The sequence below is a fragment of the Paralichthys olivaceus genome, chromosome 1, assembly GCF_024713975.1.
Source record: "Paralichthys olivaceus isolate ysfri-2021 chromosome 1, ASM2471397v2, whole genome shotgun sequence".
Taxonomy (NCBI): Eukaryota; Metazoa; Chordata; class Actinopteri; order Pleuronectiformes; family Paralichthyidae; genus Paralichthys; species Paralichthys olivaceus.
Window position 1 is genome coordinate 29204726 of NC_091093.1, and position 24988 is coordinate 29229713.

The 24988-nt window shown below is 42.3% G+C and overlaps 1 protein-coding gene across 1 annotated transcript in view; it reads left to right on the plus strand.

Annotated features, from left to right (window-relative positions):
* The window catches only part of LOC138411103 (NACHT, LRR and PYD domains-containing protein 5-like), a 402447-nt gene that overhangs the window by 38273 nt on the left and 339186 nt on the right, over positions 1–24988 (plus strand). Inside the window, exons 14-16 of the mRNA XM_069529793.1 lie at positions 10164–10337; positions 10711–10884; positions 20895–21068. Coding sequence (XP_069385894.1) covers positions 10164–10337; positions 10711–10884; positions 20895–21068 — 522 coding nt within the window. The remainder of the gene's footprint in view (positions 1–10163; positions 10338–10710; positions 10885–20894; positions 21069–24988) is intronic.

Genomic DNA, 24988 nt, shown 5'->3' on the forward strand with positions numbered 1-24988 from the left:
AAGTGATATAACTGTTGTATACGTGTCGGCTATATTACATGTTCTGCTGTCGAAAACCTTTTGAGGACATCATTATTACTTTGCACTGTAACAATGTGCAACAAGTGACACGTGCTCACTTCACTGCATTCCCATCTGTACATTCCAGTATTTCCATATGTATATTTATGTAGCCTATTGTACACATCTTTATCTGATTTAATATCTGCTCTTTTTCTGTAGATATGCAAATCATGTATTGTTAGTTTCCATGTATCTGCAAACGTAGTAGAAAATGTCTTTCCTTCACTTGTCTTTAGTCTTGCAGCTTTAGGTCTCGCGGTAGAGACAATTTCAAGGTGTGTTAGCCTCTAGTGTACGTTCCGATCCACACAACAGTCTCGGGGCAAATCATTTCAAGACTGCCAACATGATGTAACCAGTTTCTGTGTAATGACTTTTATCCAGGCATCATAGATGTTGATAGAGAGTTGAGCTGTTGTTAGAACGATGTACAACAATCTGGTACACAAGAACGTGGTAGGACGTGGCAGTGATGTCAGTGGAATAGATGCTTAATGACTGGAACTGGAACCCTGCTCTCTTTTCAATGAGTTACGTAAAAAGACTCAGATTTGCTCTGACTTTACTCCTCTGTCTGAAATGATGATGGTGAGAAGCTGTTATTAATGCATCATCAGCTAATTAATGTTCGTGCTTTGTGAACATGAAGGAATTTTTCATTTTAGAGTCACAAAGTTAGGTTTGTTCTCTAGAAGTCTCTGGAGCACTAACCTGACGTGCTGCCGATGTTCTTGCTGACTTCTGGAGAAAATGAGGATGTCATCTAGATACACAAACACAAATCGGTTCAGCATGTCTTTGAGCACATCGTTAACTAAGGTTTGGAAGGCGGCGGGAGCATTGGTGAGGCTAAACGGCATCACCCGGTACTCAAATGGCACAAGCGGGTTGTTGAAAGCCGTCTTCCACTCGTCTAATTTAGAGAAGTTGTTAGCCTCATGAAGGGGATCAAAGCTGATTCTATCAGGGGCAGTGGATACTTGTTTTTAACTCTACTATTATTGAGAGCATGAAAGTCTATACAGGGTCGCAGGGAGCCATCTTTCTTTTTAACAAAAAAGAATCCAGCTCCTACAGGGGATGAAGATGGTTGATGAGTCCCCCAGACAGCGTTTCCTGAATGTATTGTTCCTCAGTCTCTTTGTCAGGTTTTGACAGGTTGAACATTCTGCTGGAGGGAAGCGTGTGGAGGTTGATGGTGCAATCGTAAGGTTGGTGAGGGGGTAATGAAAGGGCCTTGTCCTTTTTTCTGAAAAACCTCCCCAAGGTCGTGATAAACTGAGGGACCAAGGGATAGGTCAGGAGTTTTAGAAACAGGTGAGTGAATGGAACCTGAAGAAGGCCTGGCCGATCTGAGACAGTGTAAGTGACAATGTACGCTCCAACCTACTACACTGTCTTCAGTCAATGTGGGCATTGTGGAGTTGCAGCCAGGGTTGACCCAGAAACAAGGGTGAGTGAGGAGAAGATATGACCAGAAATTGGATGGACTCTTGGTGGTTGGAGGTGAGCAGGGTAATAGGGGTGGTTTGGTGGGTAATTCGAGCCAGGTGTCATCTAAGGCATTAACCTCTATGGGTTCAGGAAGAGGAGTGAGAGGGATGTTGCTCTGAGAAACTAGATTAGAGTCCATGAAGTTCTCATCAGCTCCAGAACCCACCAGGGCCTAGAGAGGGAGACAGAGAGACTTAATACTGATCTTAGCATCTACCAGAGAAGTTTGGGATGAGTTACAGTTGATGGAGGAGCTCGTCTGGCTCAACAGGGTCCCTCCTCTGCCTGATGAGCCTAATCTTTTGGCCGATTTGGACACTGGACAAGGGTGTGGCCGGGCTGGCCGCAGTACTGACAGAGCCTCTCTCCTTCAACTTTGCGAGCTGTTGATGTGGTAACTTTGGTTATTGTTATTTATTCAGTTATTCATCAGAGTTCCAGATTTGTAGTCAGTAATTCCATGAGACTCATTCAATATATTTGCTGTTGTAACCCCATGAAAAATACAGTCGGGTTTATTGCGTGTGTTTTCTTGCTGGATTCATGTTCATTCATTTTCATGTGTGAGTTCATGAAACCACACACACACACACACACACACACACTCCATAGACTTTGACATGGACTCTAACTGACTTTGGACTGAACTTTATTGAACTTTGAACTTTGCTATCAGAACAGCTAGAAGCTGGAAGCAAATAAATATTTGTGTTAACTTTGCACATTAGCCTTCCCTCGCTCCTTGAGTTGAACCAGGGTACGGTATTTATCTACCTGTCTAACTTACTGGGTCATACACTCCAGGTTACACTGTCTTTTCCCTTCCTTTGACGGGCGGTGCCCTGATTTATCTTTTATCAATTCAAGTTATCATTTAATATTTTTAATATTCGTATTTAATATGTTTCTGATAGCCACATTTATTGAATGCCCAAAAGCACAACATTGAATGGTGCCACGTTTAATTTAGTATAATCACAACAGTAGTAATAGTAGGGATAGTCAGAAAATAGACTCTGGTAAAAGCAATAAATAAGTAAACATGCAATATAAGAGCAAGGAGGTATAAAATAGAAATAGAATGGGAATTATATTTACAATTGAAACAGAATATATACAGTGGAATGCTCATCAGCCATTGAATTCCACTGATAGGAGAGAGAATTAAATAGATAATAAATATTGTGAAAAATCATATAAAGACAGAAAGTCTCCAATCTTTCCTTTCAACACTTTTTAATTGATGTGTGAATCATTGATTCCACCATTCCGCCTTTAAATACGGAGCAGAAGTCATGAGGGCGCCTCCCTGTGGACAGATGGATGCACAGCAGCTGGTCCAGTAGCAGCTCTGTCTCCAAACAGCTGATCAGACTCTTCTCTCCTGTGAACATCCGGTGAGTCCAACAGTCTCTTGACTTCTTGTTCTTCTAGACATTTGTTTGACAAGATGTTTCACTGGTGGAGGAAAAGCTTGTGTTTGTGTTTGTATAGTTTTGTGTGTTAAAGAGGGTTCACTCTGCTCAAAGTCTGAGAAACAGAATGATTTGAACTGATCAGTGTGTTTGTTGTTTATCCCTGAAAGTGTTGTTGTCTTGTTTGTTAGTTGATCTCTGGACTCTTTATTGTGTCATTCAGACTTTGTCTTTTCTCATTATTTGATATTATAATTCTGTGTTCACAGACAGAAATTTTTGTTCATTCAACATGAAAAGTTTCTTTGTGGTTAAAGTTGATTCAACGTGAAAGAGAAGTTTCTTTACATGTTGAAAAAGAGTCTTACTCACAAAGAGTCAAGTTCTTACATTGAAGTAACACGTACTAAATATTGTGTGACGAGGCGACGGCCTGTTGTCACTACTGAGGAGTTTAAACTCAGTGAGGCTTGAACAACCATTGTTGAAGAAGGGACTCTTGTATTTTACATCGAGGATTATTTCACTGTGATGCATTCAGCTTCTCTGGGTTCAGACAATAAAGATACATTTTTATGAAATCAGGAAGTAAATCAGGAAGTGGATCAGGAAGTAGTTCAGGAAGTAGATCAGGAAGAATCTGTTGTATTTAAAAAATACGAGGAGAATATTCAATACTCAATAAACACATATACACGTATTTAACGTGTCATTTGACACTCTGGTGACAACTAGGACCTGATCAGTACATGAAGTTTACTTAGTGTTGGTTTGATTCCCTCCAGAGTTTATGAGGCTGCATTTAAACATCATGAGAAATGACCAGTCCACTTTGTGTGCTCAGTACAACACGAGACGTGACGTGAACAGCAGGAGTCAGTGTTAAAGTGATGATCCGACACCATCCATTCATCACTGAACACATGATGGTAAGTTTGTCACCTAAATCATCCTGATACAAACTGGATTCAATGAACGTGAACTAGTTCTTTTCAAACGTGAACTGACACAACACTGACTATTATCATTATGAGAATATGAATAGCCTGTTATTGGTGCTATAAGAACCATGTGCTATTCTATACTATATTCTACTAAATGTGTGTTTGTGGAAAAAGTGGGTGGATGAAACCAGGACTGCTCCTGTAATGAATGTAGAGCTCTGCTCATTTTTACAAGTTGATCTGTGGAACTACACGTGCAGCTCATAGAATGTGAATATGTTTTTGGATCTGTTGGTTTCTATACTTTTCCTCACTTTGTTGAACACCCAGAAAAGTTCTGTTTGCTCCACGATGTGCTGTGTGCATCACAGGTAAGTTATGGTTTGTGATTATGGGAAAAAAAGTCAAATATATGAAGTCAATAAAAGTGAATCTGTGAAGGCATTGAATGTATGTTTTGCTGTGGCACAAATTAAAGTCATATTCTTTGAATGGTATTTTTATATCTGTTTGCATTTCTGTGGAGCTGTGGACAAGACAGCAGGAGACAACAGGCCAGATTAGCAGGCCTCCCCCAAATCTAAAAATGATCATATTACATTCTTGCCACCACCAGGTTGTTTCCTAATCAGGTTTTGTCACTTCACTTAAACCTTCCCTCCCCCAACCAGTTGACTCTTATGATGCTTGACCTGACTCCAACCCTGACTAACCTGAACCAGGTATCCTGGCCTACTCTCCAACCTTGGACTCTGATTTACAGTTTGATATTCACCCTGGGAGGAGGCCCTTCCTGACTGGTAGAACACAGGGCAAGAAGTTCTCAATGCATTCACGTCCTTTACCAGCAGATGTCAATGTTTGACTTGTTTCCCGCTTTGCTCAATGCGAGGACACTGCACAGGTTTCTAGTTTGGACTCCAACAAAGAGTCTGCAGAGTCTGCAGTCACTGAGCATGTTGTTAATGTCTTGTTGGACTATTTGAGACACGTGTAGCTGTGATCATAACGATGGAAAGTAAACAGTGGTACTTTATCACACAACACCATCTTAAAAGTAGCTTTAAAGTTTTGGTTGGAACTGAGGTGACGTTCGATGTCTCTCCAGCAGAATTTAGTTCCTGGAAGAGAGAGGAAGTCTTTGAAACTGATGAAATATTAACATTTAACTGTCAAATCAATAAATGCACTCAAGGAGTTCACAAAACTTCAGGCATTGTAAAATCCAGACTGCAGCTCTGCAACACATATTGAAAAAGGCAAAATGACTGGTGGGCAGAGCAGGTTCATCTATTTTTTGAAGTTCTGTAAGGCTACAGACAACATTTATTTTAATTATTAACATGTTTATTACTTTATTAGAGGTCAATCTAAATATTCTTATCACTTTAAGGATGGATAAGAAATGAACTGATGTTCGTGCCAAATGTTTTTTTTTTCCCCACAACAATAAAATCATTATTATCTCAGTGAAGTTAAAATCCTTCTACCTTTACATCACCAAACATTTAAAACCTAATTCAGTTCAGAATGAGAAACTTTCCCTCTTCACATTAATGCAAAAACAGCCTCTGATGTAACAAACAACAATGTTTTGAATGTAAGTGACAGAAATGATCGCCTGTGTGGTTTGACTGTTGCTGTGAGCTCATGGCGAGTGTTTGGACGTTGCTCAGTGACTCACACATTGAGATAAGATAAGAGGAGCAGAGTCCGTTCACTTTAGCTTCTGTTTCCTCCTCCACTCTGAGCTGCTCTCACTGTCACTAATAAACTCTCATCACTAGTGATCAGGACCTGATCAGTTCATGAAGTGACTCAGTGTCTGTTTGAGTCCAGAGTTTATGAGGCTCATTTAAACATCATGAAAAATGACCAGTCAACATTTTACAGCTCAGTAACATGAGACGCTCGCAGTCAGGACTCAGTGTGAAAGTGAAGATCTGGATTCATGATCCTACATCAATTATTAACTAAATATATGATCTAATAAAACATGAACTGTGAACATGAACCAGTTCATCTTCATGGAACTGGACTTTGAACTGCTTCAACACGGAGGAGGAGCAGGAGAGCAGGAGAGTGTCAGACTCCATTTTCACTTGGAGGAGCAGGAGAAGAAAAGTGAGCAGGTGAGTGTTCACACAACTTTATGAAAGTTTTACTGTCACACTCTCTCACCTGCTGTTAACATCCATCTGCTGATCACACGGCTCCAAGTTTGTCAGTTCACACCTGGTGACAGACGTAGTTTCCATGTGATGGGATCACCAGAGACAGATGTGAACAGCAGGTGTGGAACAAAGTGTCTTCAAATGACTCATTAGCAGAGTTAACTCACAATTTCACTTTTTATCTTCATCACATCTGTTAATCAAGTGTTTAATACAGAATCATACATTACTGTGTGTGTGTGTGTGCGTGTATGTTTCCTGAACAGACCTGTTTGTCCTGATTCCTGTGAGCTCAGTGTTTTTCCTCTCAGACTGAAGATGAGTGGTTATGAGGAGGAAGAGGACAGAGCAGAGTCTCCAGAGTTCAGCTGTGTGTCTCTGAAGAGTGACCGGTCCAGGGGAATCCCACCAAACTTCAGTAATGAACCTGGACCCTCACACACAAAGTAAGAGACTGTTTCTACTGTGAACTGATCTGAAGAGGATGTAGTTTCCTCTAGTGTGGCCCCTGCATTAGGACACAGCTTCATTGAAACTGGTGACTAATCTCTCAGAATCCCTCAAAGAGCTCAGACCTCCACCAAGGCCCAACACGCTCCTGATGAAACCACTTTGAAATTCACTACATACTCATTTTTATTTGGATCTGCACCAAATTTCACTCACTCATAAACATCAGTCCTCTGAACATCTGGTTCACAGAACACATCCTTCACCAAGTTTACTGGTGATCTGTTCAGTGGTTTTTATAATCCCACTAACGAACCAACCAACACACAAACATACAGGGTGGAAACAAAACCTCCTTGACAGAAGTGATGACGACCTGTGACTGTGACATTTGACTTATCAGGACATGTCTTCACAGAGAGAGGAGGAGGAGGAGTCATGTTTCTGAGGAGGAGCAGTCGTCCCGCTGTGCTTCGTGTCAGGACGTCCTGAAGGATCCAGTCTCCACCAGCTGTGGACACTGGTTCTGCAGACAGTGCATCACCTCATACTGGGACCAGTCTGGTTCTTCAGGAGACTCCTCCTGTCCCCAGTGTGGACAAAGATCCAGAAGAGGAGCTGGAGCTCAGACAGCCGGTCAGAGCAGCACTGTACATGTGTCTGCTGATGTCTTCACTTCTGACAACAGCACATGTTTGATTTTGTTCCTTCATACAGCATCAACATTTCACTTGGTTATAAAAGCACAAAGTTCAAAAGCTTTGATTTTCTCTAGTTTTTCTGTATCTGATGAAAACAATCAGCAGATTCTCAGATTCTCTGTCTTTAGTCTCACATTGTTTCTTGTCTTTCAGCAGATCGGGGTCTGCAGGAGGTTTTAGACCAACATAAGATCAGTCTGAGGAGGAGATGTGAACATGTGACTGAAGGAACTGAGGAAACAGGAAGTAGAACCCTCCTCAACAGGATCTACACTGAGCTCTACATCACAGAGGGACAGAGTGAAGAGGTTAATACTGAACATGAGGTGAGGCAGCTTGAGACGGCTTCCAAGAAGAAGAGCCTCCACGACACTCCCATCAAGTGCCACGACATCTTTAAAGCCTTCACTGACCAGCAGAGCAGCATCAGAGTCGTCCTGACCAACGGCGTCGCTGGAGTTGGAAAAACCTTCTCGGTGCAGAAGTTCACTCTGGACTGGGCAGAGGGTTTAGAAAACCAAGATGTGGGTCTGCTGGTTGTGCTTTCGTTCAGGGAGCTGAACCTGGTGAAAGACGAGCAGCACAGTCTTCTCACGCTGCTCCGTGTTTTCCATCCAACATTACAGAAGCTCACGGCAGAGACGCTCGCTGTCTGTAAACCTTTGATCATCCTTGACGGCCTGGATGAAAGCAGACGTTCTCTGGACTTCAACCACAGGGAGGTCGTGTCTGAGGTCACACAGAGGTCATCATTCAACGTGCTGCTGACAAACCTCATCCAGGGGAATCTGCTTCCCTCGGCTCTCGTCTGGATAACCTCCAGACCTGCGGCGGCCAATCAGATCCCTCCTACATGTGTTGACAGGGTGACAGAAGTACGAGGCTTCACTGACGCCCAGAAGGAGGAGTACTTCAGGAGGAGATTCAGTGATGAGGAGCTGAGCAGCAGAATCATCTCACACATCAAGACGTCCAGGAGCCTCCACATCATGTGTCAAATCCCAGTCTTCTGCTGGATCAGTGCTACAGTTCTGGAGCACATGTTGACCACAGACCAGAGAGGAGAGCTGCCCAAGACCCTGACGGACCTGTACTCACACTTCCTGCTGGTTCAGACAAAGAGGAAGAACAACAAGTACGGTGGAGGACATGAGACGAGTCCACAGCAGCTGACGGAGGCTGACAGGGACGTTCTTCTGAAGCTGGGGAGGCTGGCGCTTAAACATCTGGAGGAAGGAAACATCATGTTCTACCAAGAAGACCTGGAGCAGTGTGGTCTTAATGTCACAGAGGCCTCGGTGTACTCAGGAGTTTGTACTGAGATCTTCAGGAGAGAGTGTGTGATCTTCCAGAAATCAGTCTACTGCTTTGTTCATCTGAGCGTTCAGGAGTTTCTGGCTGCAGTCTACATGTTCCACTGTTACACCAAGAGGAACAGAGAAGAACTCAAGAACTTCTTCGGAACACATGGGAAAAGATGGGGTACCTTCTCCCTGGATGACCTCCTGAAGAGAACCATGGAGAAATCCCTCACCAGTAAAAATGGTCATCTGGATCTGTTTGTTCGCTTCCTTCACGGCCTCAGTCTGAAGTCCAACCAGAGAGTCTTAGGAGGCCTGCTGGGTCGGACAGAGAACAATCCAGAGAACATCCAGACATACATCATCAACAACCTGAAGAAGATGCAGAGTGATAACATTTCTCCTGACAGAAGCATCAACATCTTCCACTGTCTGACTGAGATGAACGACCACTCAGTACATCAGCAGATGCAACAGTTCCTGACGTCAGAGAACAAATCAAAGGAGAAACTCTCTGAGATCCACTGCTCAGCTCTGGCCTACATGCTGCAGATGTCAGAGGAGGTTCTGGATGAGTTGGACCTGGAGAAGTTCAACACATCAGACCAGGGTCGACGGAGACTGATCCCAGCTGTGAGGAACTGCAGGACGGCTCTGTGAGTCCAGACATGATCAATAACATGTTGAATCAGTGAACACATCCTCTGCCACATTGTTAGTCTGAATGAACGCTTGTACCAGATCTGAAAGGATTCTCTTGAGGTGTTTTTAAGATAAAATGTTCATGAGGCAAAAAGAGGATTTACCAGGGTGAGGGTCACATGATCACGTGTTGTATGAATGTTGTGTTTTCTGATTTTATTCTCACAGATTTGATATTTTCTTTAATTACAGACTCGGTGGTTGTGGACTCTCAGAGACTCACTGTGAAGTCGTGGCTTCAGCTCTGAAGTCAGACCCCTCACATCTGAGAGAACTGGTTCTGAGTAGAAACATCCTGAAGGACTCAGTAGTGAAGCTGCTGTGTGCTGGACTGGAGAGTCCAAACTGTCGACTGGAGACTCTGAGGTCAGGTCCTTAAATCCTTGAATGTTCACTTTTCCAACGTTCTTTCTTATTTGGTCATTATCTATTTAAATTGAATTGTCTCAGTTCTGCTCTGCTCACTGTCCCTCAGTCATCTGTCCCTCACCCAGCCTGTCAGTCACGTCCACCTCATCAGCCCAACTCCATTCACCTGCACACACCTGCTCCTGATCACTAGTGTCAGTGAATAACATGTGGACTGAGGCCGAGCACTCGTCCTCCTCAGGTTCTCAACAATAAGACACGTTCTTATTGAAGCACGTTGGACAGTTGATGAGTATAGAACCAAACAGGAAGTGACTGTCAGGAGCCATCTCTACTTTAAACAGTGTTTAATGACACAAACCTACTCAGTGACCAAACACACAGAGAAGAAGGTGATGAATGAAACAATGGTCCAACATGTCTGATGTGATATTTATCTTCAGGTCACAGACTGGACTGAGGTCAGCAGCATGTTGAGAGTCTGTGTTGACATGATGACGATCCACAATAACAGGAGGACACATTCAAACATTCACATTTCTTTATCCAGGTTGTATCACTGCAGTCTGTCAGAGATCAGCTGTTCTTCTCTGGCTTTAGCTCTGAGGTCAAACCCCTCTCATCTGAGAGAACTGGATCTGAGCTACAACGAGCTGCAGGACTCAGGAGTGAAGGAGCTGTGTGGTCTTCTACAGAGTCCAACCTGTCCACTGGAGACTCTGAGGTCAGTTCACTGACTGACTTTTGTAGATCTCATATCTATAACACAACATTTATACACGATTTATCTTATTTAATTCTAATTTAACATAATTCCTCTTCATTCATAACTTGAATTCATGAATTAATTTGACATTTTAAATATTCAGCTACTTGTTAAAACTCATCTGTGTTTAGTTCTGGATTTCCTAAACTGATCTGCAGGACAGAGACCGGGTCCAAATAATCTATTGTTACTGAATCAGGACTCGTCTTTAGTCCAACATGTCTGATTTCATATTTATCTTCCATGTTATGAGTCTGTGCTGACATGAATATTTGTTATTTTCACACATGAACTCAGTTTAATTTACAGTTAAGTTTTATTCTTTATTCAGGTTGGATCTCTGCAGTCTGTCAGAGATCAGCTGTTCTTCTCTGGCTTCAGCTCTGAGGTCAAACCCCTCTCATCTGAGAGAACTGGATCTGAGGGACAACGAGCTGCAGGACTCAGGAGTGAAGGAGCTGTGTGGTTTTCTACAGAGTCCAACCTGTCGACTGGAGACTCTGAGGTCAGACATCATGATTTAATGTGAAAGGTTCGGTGTGTAGAATTTAGTGACATCTAGTGGTGAAGTGTCATGTTGCAGCTGAATTCCCCCCCCCCCCCCCAATCTAAAGTATTTCTGGATTATTTTCTCTTCAGTTTCTAACAATAGAATCTTACACACTGGAGCTTTAAGGTCAAAGCTCAGAACATGTGTTCCTAACAGTGAACACTGATACTGAGCTGAGAGATGTTTGTAGAATGAGCGGTGAGGACCGAGTCAGGCTCAATGTGACTGAACTTTTACTGACAGATAAACAATCCAACGCTGGACAATGTGTACATGTAATGTTTCTGTGGAAGCTAACCAGGATCTGTCCTGGTGGTCCTGTGGACCGACCACATGACAGCGAGCTGCGTTCGTGTTCTGGGACTGGGCTCATTTCAAACATGAAATCATGAAATGCTGACATGAATATTTGTTATTATCACACATGAACTCAGTTTAATTTACAGTTAAGTTTTATTCTTTATTCAGGTTGAAGGACTGCAGACTGTCAGAGATCAGCTGTTCTTCTCTGGCTTCAGCTCTGAGGTCAAACCCCTCTCATCTGAGAGAACTGGATCTGAGCTACAACTACCTGCAGGACTCAGGAGTGAAGGAGCTGCTTGATCTACAGCAGAGTTCAGACTGTCGACTGGAGACTCTGAGGTCAGTAGATGGTTGGAGTCAGTCCACGCTGCTTTCATCAGTATTTTACCGAACACAGGATTAGACAGAAACACAGAGAGACAACAGTCGGCCAATCAGATGAGCCAGAAGCGTGTTGTGATCATTTGATTGAGTTGATGTGAAGACGACAGTTGTTGTTGTTTTCATGTGAACAGGAAGTGAAGCTGGACCACAGCTGACAGCCTCACATGATGAACAGCGACGTTGTTCTCTCACTTCATCAGTGAAGAACTGATCAGTTGGCTCTTTGTCACAGCTCTGAGATCAGTGTGACTGAAGCCTGCTCCTCAGAGAAGCATCATCACCATGGTAACCATGAGCTGTCTCTACAGAGCAGAAGCTCTGCTGAGGTCCATCTGTCTGATCTGTCCACTGACAGTTTGTCAGAAGCACATGTTCATCAACACACAGTGAAACATGTCTTCACCTGTAACAGCAGGAAATCCAGCTCTCAAGTGTCCACTCTGCACTTTCACATGCAGAGGAAACACACGTGATGGTCAAAGTGTGTGCAGCTCTTAGCGTGTTCATTCCAACATGTGAACATGAAGCAGAGAGGAAGCTGCTCCACCTCTGAACAGGACTGAAGTCCCTGCTGCTCTTTATACTGGATGTGCTGCATCACTGACTCACAGCTGATGAAGTGAGTCTCTGTCAACACTGATGTCTTCTTCTCTCAACAGATGGAGGCCACGATCTTTGTTTAGGTGAGTGTGAAGAGGACAGTGTGAAGAGGACAGTGTGAAGAGGACAGTGTGTGTGGACGGAGGCTGAGCTGTGTCCTGATGATCCAGAGGCTGAAGCAGCAGCAGCTTGTGTGTAGAGCGGCTCTGACTGGGCCTTGTTGCTGGGAGGCAGAGTGGAGACAGAGCTCCAGAGGAATCAGAGGAGGTGAGCTGCTCTGAGATCAGCTGTCACACAGTGTCCAGTCCACCGTCCTCCCTGTGTGTTCCTGTGTGACACAGCATCATCAGTGGATCTGCTGCTGCTCTGTCCTTTGACACAGGAAAGTCAAAGTTGTAAATATTTCCAAGTTATGTGCTGAAAAATATGCAGATTTAATGCAAATGTAACTTTCAAATGTAGAAAGTGAAATTCTATCTACTGGTGGGGACATGAAGCTGTGAGCAGTCGCTGTTATAAATAAATAACTGCTGAGTTCAGACGAGCGTCTTATAGTTTAAAACAATTTGTACAAATGTACATGAAATAAAAGGAAATGAGGGAATATCCCTTAAAGGTCCAGTGTGTAAGATTTAGGTGAAATCGAACTATTGGCAGAAATTTAATGGAGAATAATCCTCATGATGTTTTCACTGGTTCATTTCATCCAAATTTTATGAATTGTTAAATAAATAACTGCTGAGTTCAGACGAGCGTCTTATATTTTAAAACTATTTAATTAAATCTGAACAGTTTTATTTGAAGAGTTTTCTTGAATGACGTCAGATGAGATCTTCTCTGTAAAGTCGCAGCTGATGGATCTGACCTGAGCTTGAGTTTCTAACTTTTGATGTTTCACTGTTTAATGGTAGAAGGTCGAAAATCTCAGCTTCAATTCTTCATTTAATTCAACTGCTGCAGGAAAACCACGAAATCCAGTTTGATCATCACGAAAACGTTTCTTTCAAACCTCCGATTTTTTATTCACTTGTAAAATCTTGTGGCTGTTTTGTTTCAATGAATCATTTTATTATTTTTAAATGAAATAAAACTTTTCCACTTCACTCAAGTTAAAATTCTCTGCCGGTCAGTTTGTCTCTGGTCCACAGCTGCTCAATGATCAGAAGGTTGGTTTGTACCGAGCTGGAGTTTCTGTGTCCTCCTCCACTCTGCTCTCACTTTAACTAATGAACACTCACCACCAGGGGGCATCATTCAAGGTGAAGACCGTGGTGACGGTGTGAGTGAGGTGGAAACAGATCTGAAAGGTGGGAAACTGAAGGATGCACAGAGATTACAGGCCTCTAGAGAAGCTGAGAGGTGTTTAAAGCATATTGATGGAATCTGAGGAAGAAATTCTCCCAAAGAAAGTAGTGTTGGGATACATGACACACACAGAGAGGGAATATATACCAAGACCAGTAAGATGCTTCAGCTGTCAAAGATCTGGTCATGCTGCTCTGACATGTGAAGGAAGAGAAGGTGTGCTAGATGTGGTGAGGATCATGAGGATGAACAGTGTGGGGAAGGGATGGAACCAAACTGTTGTCACTGTGGAGGAAACCATAGTGTGGCATATGGAGGATGTGAACTCATGAAGAGGGAGGTAGAGATTCAACAGGTCAGGGTACAAAACTAAATCACATCTGCAGATGCTGTCAAGATGGTGAACCAGAGGAGAGAGAGTGAAGACACACAAATGAAGAACAACACATTAAACAGCAAGAACAACCAAGAGGGCAAAGTGTGAGTTAAAGAAACAAGTCACTTTTATAGCAGGAGTCATAAATGCTACGATGGAAACCAAATGAAAAACGGAAAGAAAACAAATAATAGTACAAGCAGCTGCAAATCATCTGAACATGAATGAAGAGACTTGGGAGGAGGTGAGAGATGATGCAAGGAGTTTGGTGGCAAATGGACAAGAGCTCAAAAACTGTATGAATCAAATCTGTTCAGAGACAGAAACTAGGGAAGCTCAAATGAAGAAAGAATTTAGAATGGCAGAGTTCTTTATGTGGAGACGGCTTATGATATATGGAAAGAGGGTTTAATGGTTAACTAGACAAAATGGGAACAACAGGAAGAACTTTGAATTGGATTCAAACCTTTATTTTTGATAGATATATCCAGGTAAAGATGGGAACAACCACATGGACCAGGTATAAGGTAGATAACGGAACGCCTCAGGGCAGTGTGATCAGCCCAATACTTTTTAAGACATGATTAAGGATGTGTACTCAGACATAAGTTCTGATATAGGAAAAGCATCATCTGCTGATGATGGGGCTTCATGGACAAGAGGTAAAAACTTAACACTAATCCAAGAGAAGATAGGAAATGTAATCAGGATGGTAGAGAAATGCTCATATTCATGGGGATTCAGGTTTTCAGTGGAAAAAACTAAAGTAGTGATGTTTTGTAGAAAGAAGATGAGCGAGGCTGGTTTAAAGATGTATGTGGAACAGTTAGATCAGGTCAACACATTTCAACATCTGGGGTTTTATTTGACACAAACCTGGAATGAACATAGAAATAAGAGAGAGGAAAAAAGATGGTTCTTAATGGAATGAGATGTCTCAAAGGGTCTGAATGAGGAGCCAGTAGAAAAGCTTTGAAGAACATATATATATATCTATATTCTACAAACAGCTAATGCTAATTCACTGGTCAAACCTACAAGGACACAAAGAAGAAGATCACTCAACAATGGCATCACAGTGGACAGAGCAAAACCAGTTGAACCATGTTCAGACTCGCTCTCAGCACTGGTATCATTACAGTCATCCCACAGCAGAGCAGATATACTGTATGAAATATACCAGACACTATTCAGACGACATCACACACTAACACAAGTCAGCTTCATGTAGATCCCAGCTCACTGAGCATCAAGGGCAATGAAATGACCGAGTGACAAAACAATGTTTAACACAGCAGAGAGCAAACAGTTATATCACACACACACACACACACAGACACACGCACACACACACACACACACACACACACACAGACACACGCACACACACACACACACACACACACAGAGACACACACACACACAGAGAGAGACACACACACACACACACACACACACAGAGACACACACATACACACACACACACACACACACACACACACACACACACAGACACACGCACACACACAGAGACACACACACACACACAGAGAGAGACACACACACACACACACACACAGACACACACACACACACACACAGAGAGACACACACATACACACACACACACACACACACACACACACAGTCATGTGATCTCCAGTAACTGCAGAGAGGAGGAGGAGCCAGTGAAAGTGAAAGTGTTCAGACTCAGTTGAACTTTGAGGAGCAGAAGGAGGAAACGTGAAGTTTGAGGCTGGTGAGTGTTCGAGCAACATTCATATGAATCCTTCATATTATTCATTCATGCATTGCGTGGCACACACACTATTATTCCTCGCGTTCATTATTCTCCCGCTTCAGGACAAAAGTTTGGGGACGATGGGGACAGCTGAAAATCACTTGGACAGAGACGCAGTGGTCACAAGTTCAAGAGCGAGTTTTTACTGCTGCGACATAGAAACATACTGAGTCCCTCTGTCTCTAATAGTATGGAGGAGCACAATGACTGAAGTATAAATCAATAATACAATCAGAAATACTTACATAGATAAATAAGAACCAAATACATGTCTTGTGTATTTCTGTGTCCATATGTAAATGAGTAGAGGCGGTCCTCACCTCAGTCTCCAGCAGGATCGTATTGATTTATACTTAAAGCTCCAGTGTGTAAGATTCAGGTGAAAGGGAACTATTGGCAGAAATCTAATGTAGAAGAATCCTCATGATGTTTTCACCAGTTCGTTTCATCTCAATTGTATGAAATGTCATTTTCTTTACCCAGAAAAGACCCTTTATTTAAATACTTTATATTAAAATACTTTATATATAAATACTTTATATTAAAATACTTTATATTTAAATACTTTATATTAAAATACTTTATATTAAAATACTTTATATTTAAACATTTATATTAAAATACTTTATATATAAATACTTTATATATAAAAATACTTTATATATAAAAATACTTTATATATAAATACTTTATATATAAAAATACTTTATATTTAAATACTTAATATTAAAATACTTTATATTTAAATAATTTATATATAAATACTTTATATTTAAATACTTTATATATAAATACTTTATATTAAAATAATTTATATATAAATACTTTATATTAAAATACTTAATATTAAAATACTTTATATTAAAATACTTTATATATAAATACTTTATATTAAAATACTTTATATTTAAATACTTTATATATAAATACTTAATATTTAAATACTTTATATTAACATACTTTATATTTAAATAATTTATATAGAAATATTTAATATTTAAATACTTTATATTAAAATACTTAATATTTAAATACTTTATATTAAAATACTTTATATTTAAACACTTTATATATAAATACTTTATATTTAAATACTTTATATTAAATACTTTATATATAAATACTTTATATTTAAATACTTTATATTTAAATACTTTCAGTCTAGTTTTATTTCACTGTCACAGACTCTTAGTCAGTTTTTCTACACGTGGACTGTCGAGAGAAGAAGAGTCAGGATGAACTTCTGTCAGTCAATCAACAGTTTGACTCGACACTGTGATCGACTGAGTCCAACACAATAAACCTTCAACTGTCTCAGGTTACCATGACAACAGGGAGACAGTGTAGGAGGTTGACTTTGTTATATTTGAAGAAAAACTGAATTTACGTACCTGTCTTCATTGTGTGTGTTTGAGATCACAGTCAGTGTCAGTGTCTTTCCTCTCAGACTGAAGATGAGTGGTTATGAGGAGGAAGAGGACAGAGCAGAGTCTCCAGAGTTCAGCTGTGTGTCTCTGAAGAGTGACTGGTCCAAAGATATTCCTCTAAACTTCAGTAATGAACCTGGACCCTCACACACAAAGTAAGAGACTGTTTCTACTGTGAACTGATCTGAAGAGGATGTAGTTTCCTCTAGTGTGGCCCCTGCATTAGGACACAGCTTCATTGAAATTGGTGACTAATCTCTCAGAATCCCTCAAAGAGCTCAGACCTCCACCAAGGCCCAACACGCTCCTGATGAAACCACTTTGAAATTCACTACATACTCATTTTTATTTGGATCTGCACCAAATTTCACTCACTCATAAACATCAGTCCTCTGAACATCTGGTTCACAGAACACATCCTTCACCAAGTTTACTGGTGATCTGTTCAGTGGTTTTTATAATCCCACTAACGAACCAACCAACCAACACACAAACATACAGGGTGGAAACAAAACCTCCTTGACAGAAGTGATGACGACCTGTGACTGTGACATTTGACTTATCAGGACATGTCTTCACAGAGAGAGGAGGAGGAGTCATGTTTCTGAGGAGGAGCAGTCGTCCCGCTGTGCTTCGTGTCAGGACGTCCTGAAGGATCCAGTCTCCACCAGCTGTGGACACTGGTTCTGCAGACAGTGCATCACCTCATACTGGGACCAGTCTGGTTCTTCAGGAGACTCCTCCTGTCCCCAGTGTGGACAAAGATCCAGAAGAGGAGCTGGAGCTCAGACAGCCGGTCAGAGCAGCACTGTACATGTGTCTGCTGATGTCTTCACTTCTGACAACAGCACATGTTTGATTTTGTTCCTTCATACAGCATCAACATTTCACTTGGTTATAAAAGCACAAAGTTCAAAAGCTTTGATTTTCTCTAGTTTTTCTGTATCTGATGAAAACAATCAGCAGATTCTCAGATTCTCTGTCTTTAGTCTCACATTGTTTCTTGTCTTTCAGCAGATCGGGGTCTGCAGGAGGTTTTAGACCAACATAAGATCAGTGTGAGGAGGAGATGTGAACATGTGACTGAAGGAACTGAGGAAACAGGAAGTAGAACCCTCCTCAACAGGATCTACACTGAGCTCTACATCACAGAGGGACAGAGTGAAGAGGTTAATACTCAACATGAGGTGAGGCAGCTTGAGACGGCTTCCAAGAGGAAGAGCCTCCACGACACTCCCATCAAGTGCCACGACATCTTTAAAGCCTCCACTGACCAGCAGAGCAGCATCAGAGTCGTCCTGACCAACGGCGTCGCTGGCGTTGGAAAAACCTTCTCGGTGCAGAAGTTCACTCTGGACTGGGCAGAGGGTTTAGAAAACCAAGATGTGGGTCTGCTGGCTGTGCTTTCGTTCAGGGAGCTGAACCTGGTGAAAGACGAGCAGCACAGTCTTCTCACGCTGCTCCGTGTTTTCCATCCAACATTACAGAAGCTCACGGCAGAGACGCTCGCTGTCTGTGAACCTTTGATCATCTTTGACGGCCTGGATGAAAGCAGACTTTCTCTGGACTTCAACCACAGGGAGGTCGTGTCTGAGGTCACACAGAGGTCATCAGTCAACGTGCTGCTGACAAACCTCATCCAGGGGAATCTGCTTCCCTCGGCTCTCGTCTGGATAACCTCCCGACCTGCGGCGGCCAATCAGATCCCTCCTACATGTGTTGACAGGGTGACAGAAGTACGAGGCTTCACTGACGCCCAGAAGGAGGAGTACTTCAGGAGGAGATTCAGTGATGAGGAGCTGAGCAGCAGAATCATCTCACACATCAAGACATCCAGGAGCCTCCACATCATGTGTCAAATCCCAGTCTTCTGCTGGATCAGTGCTACAGTTCTGGAGCACATGTTGACCACAGACCAGAGAGGAGAGCTGCCCAAGACCCTGACGGACCTGTACTCACACTTCCTGCTGGTTCAGACAAAGAGGAAGAACAACAAGTACGGTGGAGGACATGAGACGAGTCCACAGCAGCTGACGGAGGCTGACAGGGACGTTCTTCTGAAGCTGGGAGGCTGGCACTTAAACATCTGGAGGAAGGAAACATCATGTTCTACCAAGAAGACCTGGAGCAGTGTGGTCTTAATGTCACAGAGGCCTCGGTGTACTCAGGAGTTTGTACTGAGATCTTCAGAAGAGAGTGTGTGATCTTCCAGAAATCAGTCTACTGCTTTGTTCATCTGAGCGTTCAGGAGTTTCTGGCTGCAGTCTACATGTTCCACTGTTACACACACATAGAAGAACTCAAGAACTTCTTGGAAACATATGGGAACACAGACGACACCTTCTCCCTGGAGGACCTCCTGAAGAGAACCATGGAGAAATCCCTCACCAGTAAAAATGGTCATCTGGATCTGTTTGTTCGCTTCCTTCACGGCCTCAGTCTGAAGTCCAACCAGAGAGTCTTAGGAGGCCTGCTGGGTCGAACAGAGAACAATCCAGAGATCATCCAGAGAATCATCAACATCCTGAAGAAGATGCAGAGTGATGACATTTCTCCTGACAGAAGCATCAACATCTTCCACTGTCTGACTGAGATGAACGACCACTCAGTACATCAGCAGATGCAACAGTTCCTGACGTCAGAGAACAAATCAAAGGAGAAACTCTCTGGGATCCACTGCTCAGCTCTGGCCTACATGCTGCAGATGTCAGAGGAGGTTCTGGATGAGATGGACCTGGAGAAGTTCAACACATCAGACCAGGGTCTGAGACTGATCCCAGCTGTGAGGAACTGCAGGAAGGCTCTGTGAGTCCAGACATGATCAATAACATGTTGAATCAGTGAACACATCCTCTGCCACTGTGTTAGTCTGAATGAAGCTTGTACCAGATCTGAAAGGATTCTCTTGAGGTGTTTTTAAGATAAAATGTTCATGAGGCAAAAAGAGGATTTACCAGGGTGAGGGTCACATGATCACGTGTTGTATGAATGTTGTGTTTCCTGATTTTATTCTCACAGATTTGATATTTTCTTTAATTACAGACTCGTTGGTTGTGGATTCTCAGAGACTCACTGTGAAGTCGTGGCTTCAGCTCTGAAGTCAGACCCCTCACATCTGAGAGAACTGGATCTGAGTAGAAACATCCTGAAGGACTCAGGAGTGAAGCTGCTGTGTGCTGGACTGGAGAGTCCAAACTGTCGACTGGAGACTCTGAGGTCAGGTCCTTAAATCCTTGAATGTTCACTTTTCCAACGTTCCTTCTTATTTGGTCATTATCTATTTAAATTGAATTGTCTCAGTTCTGCTCTGCTCACTGTCCCTCAGTCATCTGTCCCTCACCCAGCCTGTCAGTCACGTCCACCTCATCAGCCCAACTCCATTCACCTGCACACACCTGCTCCTGATCACTAGTGTCAGTGAATAACATGTGGACTGAGGCCGAGCACTCGTCCTCCTCAGGTTCTCAACAATAAGACACGTTCTTATTGAAGCACGTTGGACAGTTGATGAGTATAGAACCAAACAGGAAGTGACTGTCAGGAGCCATCTCTACTTTAAACAGTGTTTAATGACACAAACCTACTCAGTGACCAAACACACAGAGAAGAAGGTGATGAATGAAACAATGGTCCAACCTGTCTGATGTGATATTTATCTTCAGGTCACAGACTGGACTGAGGTCAGCAGCATGTTGAGAGTCTGTGTTGACATGATGACGATCCACAATAACAGGAGGACACATTCAAATATTCACATTTCTTTATCCAGGTTGGAGGACTGCAGTCTGTCAGAGATCAGCTGTTCTTCTCTGGCTTCAGCTCTGAGGTCAAACCCCTCTCATCTGAGAGAACTGGATCTGAGCTACAACGAGCTGCAGGACTCAGGAGTGAAGGAGCTGTGTGGTCTTCTACAGAGTCCAACCTGTCCACTGGAGACTCTGAGGTCAGTTCACTGACTGACTTTTGTAGATCTCATATCTATAACACAACATTTATACACGATTTATCTCATTTAATTCTAATTTAACATAATTCCTCTTCATACATAACTTGAATTCATGAATTAATTTGACATTTTAAATATTCAGCTACTTGTTAAAACTCATCTGTGTTTAGTTCTGGATTTCCTAAACTGATCTGCAGGACAGAGACCGGGTCCAAATAATATATTGTTACTGAATCAGGACTCGTCTTTAGTCCAACATGTCTGATTTCATATTTATCTTCCATGTTATGAGTCTGTGCTGACATGAATATTTGTTATTTTCACACATGAACTCAGTTTAACTTACAGTTAAGTTTTATTCTTTATTCAGGTTGGAGGACTGCAGACTGTCAGAGATCAGCTGTTCTTCTCTGGCTTCAGCTCTGAGGTCAAACCCCTCTCATCTGAGAGAACTGGATCTGAGCTTCAACGACCTGCAGGACTCAGGAGTGAAGGAGCTGCTTGATCTACAGCAGAGTTCAGACTGTCGACTGGAGACTCTGAGGTCAGTAGATGGTTGGAGTCAGTCCACGCTGCTTTCATCAGTATTTTACTAAACACAGTCAGTATCACAGTACAGATCCAGGGTCTGTACTACGAAGCAGGATTTGTGGTTATCAGGTTAACTTCAGGTTTAGTTTTTTCAGTCAGTGTTTTTGTCAGTGTGTGTCCTCAGTGAAGCTGTGAGAGGAAATCCACCTCTCAAGTGTCCACTCTGCACTTTCACATGCAGAGGAAACACACGTGATGGTCAAAGTGTGTGCAGCTCTTAGCGTGTTCATTCCAACACGTGAACATGAAGCAGAGAGGAAGCTGCTCTACCTCTGAACAGGACTGAAGTCCCTGCTGCTCTTTATACTGGATGTGCTGCATCACTGACTCACAGCTGATGAAGTGAGTCTCTGTCAACACTGATGTCTTCTTCTCTCAACAGATGGAGGAAGAGATCTTTCTCTAGGTGAGTGTGAAGAGGACAGTGTGAAGAGGACAGTGTGTGTGGACGGAGGCTGAGCTGTGTCCTGATGATCCAGAGGCTGAAGCAGCAGCAGCTTGTGTGTAGAGCGGCTCTGACTGGGCCTTGTTGCTGGGAGGCAGAGTGGAGACAGAGCTCCAGAGGAATCAGAGGAGGTGAGCTGCTCTGAGATCAGCTGTCACACAGTGACCAGTCCACCGTCCTCCCTGTGTGTTCCTGTGTGACACAGCATCATCAGTGGATCTGCTGCTGCTTTGTCCTTTGACACAGAAAAGTCAAAGTTGTAAATATTTCCAAGTTATGTGCTGAAAAATATGTAGATTTATTGCAAATGTAAGTTTCAAATGTAGAAAGTGACATTCTATCTACTGGTGGGGACATGAAGCTGTGAGCAGTCGCTGTTATAAATAAATAACTGCTGAGTTCAGACGAGCGTCTTATATTTTAAAACTATTTAATTAAATTTGAACAGTTTTATTTGACGTGTTTTCTTGAATGACGTCAGATGAGATCTTCTCTGTAAAGTCGCAGCTGATGGATCTGACCTGAGTTTGAGTTTCTAACTTTTGATGTTTCACTGTTTAATGGTAGAAGGTCGAAAATCTCAATCTTCAATTCTTCATTTAATTCAACTGCTGCAGGAAAACCACGAAATCCAGTTTGATCATCACGAAAACGTTTCTTTCAAACCTCAGATTTTTTATTCACTTGTAAAATCTTGCGGCTGTTTTGTTTCAATTAATCATTTTATTATTTTTACATGAAAATAAAACTTTTCCACTTCACTCAAGTTAAAATTCTCTGCCGGTCAGTTTGTCTCTGGTCCACAGCTGCTCAATGATCAGAAGGTTGGTTTGTACCGAGCTGGAGTTTCTGTGTCCTCCTCCACTCTGCTCTCACTTTAACTAATGAACACTCACCACCAGGGGGCATCATTCAAGGTAAAGACCGTGGTGACAGTGTGAGTGAGGTGGAAACAGAACTGAAAGGTGGGAAACTGAAGGATGCACAGAGATTACAGGCCTCTAGAGAAGGTGAGAGGTGTTTAAAGCATATTGATGGAATTTGAGGAAGAAATTCTCCCAAAGAAAGTAGTGTTGGGATACATGACACACACAGAGAGGGAATATATACCAAGACCAGTAAGATGCTTCAGCTGTCAAAGATCTGGTCATGCTGCTCTGACATGTGAAGGAAGAGAAGGTGTGCTAGATGTGGTGAGGATCATGAGGATGAACAGTGTGGGGAAGGGATGGAACCAAACTGTTGTCACTGTGGAGGAAACCATAGTGTGGCACATGGAGGATGTGAAGTCATGAAGAGGGAGGTAGAGATTCAACAGGTCAGGGTACAAAACTAAATCACATCTGCAGATGCTGTCAAGATGGTGAACCAGAGGAGAGAGAGTGAAGACACACAAATGAAGAACAGCACATTAAACAGCAAGAACAACCAAGAGGGCAAAGTGTGAGTTAAAGAAACGAGTCACTTTTATAGCAGGAGTCATAAATGCTACGATGGAAACCAAATGAAAAACGGAAAGAAAACAAATAATAGTACAAGCAGCTGCAAATCATCTGAACATGAATGAAGAGACTTGGGAGGAGGTGAGAGATGATGCAAGGAGTTTGGTGGCAAATGGACAAGAGCTCAAAAACTGTATGAATCAAATCTGTTCAGAGACAGAAACTAGGGAAGCTCAAATGAAGAAAGAATTTAGAATGGCAGAGTTCTTTATGTGGAGACGGCTTATGATATATGGAAAGAGGGTTTAATGGTTAACTAGTCAAAATGGGAACAACAGGAAGAACTTTGAATTGGATTCAAACCTTTATTTTTGATAGATATATCCAGGTAAAGATGGGAACAACCACATGGACCAGGTATAAGGTAGATAACGGAGCGCCTCAGGGCAGTGTGATCAGCCCAATACTTTTTTCCATCATGATTAAGGATGTGTACTCAGACATAAGTTCTGATATAGGAAAAGCATCATCTGCTGATGATGGGGCTTCATGGACAAGAGGTAAAAACTTAACACTAATCCAAGAGAAGATACGAAATGTAATCAGGATGGTAGAGAAATGCTCATATTCATGGGGATTCAGGTTTTCAGTGGAAAAAACTAAAGTAGTGATGTTTTGTAGAAAGAAGATGAGCGAGGCTGGTTTAAAGATGTATGTGGAACAGTTAGATCAGGTCAACACATTTCAACATCTGGGGTTTTATTTGACACAAACCTGGAATGAACATAGAAATAAGAGAGAGGAAAAAAGATGGTTCTTAATGGAATGAGATGACTCAAAGGGTCTGAATGGGGAGCCAGTAGAAAAGCTTTGAAGAACATATATATATATCTATATTCTACAAACAGCTAATGCTAATTCACTGGTCAAACCTACAAGGACACAAAGAAGAAGATCACTCAACAATGGCATCACAGTGGACAGAGCAAAACCAGTTGAACCATGTTCAGACTCGCTCTCAGCACTGGTATCATTACAGTCATCCCACAGCAGAGCAGATATACTGTATGAAATATACCAGACACTATTCAGACGACATCACACACTAACACAAGTCAGCTTCATGTAGATCCCAGCTCACTGAGCATCAAGGGCAATGAAATGACCGAGTGACAAAACAATGTTTAACACAGCAGAGAGCAAACAGTTATATCACACACACACACACACAGTCATGTGATCTCCAGTAACTGCAGAGAGGAGGAGGAGCCAGTGAAAGTGAAAGTGTTCAGACTCAGTTGAACTTTGAGGAGCAGAAGGAGGAAACGTGAAGTTTGAGGCTGGTGAGTGTTCGAGCAACATTCATATGAATCCTTCATATTATTCATTCATGCATTGCGTGGCACACACACTATTATTCCTCGCGTTCATTATTCTCC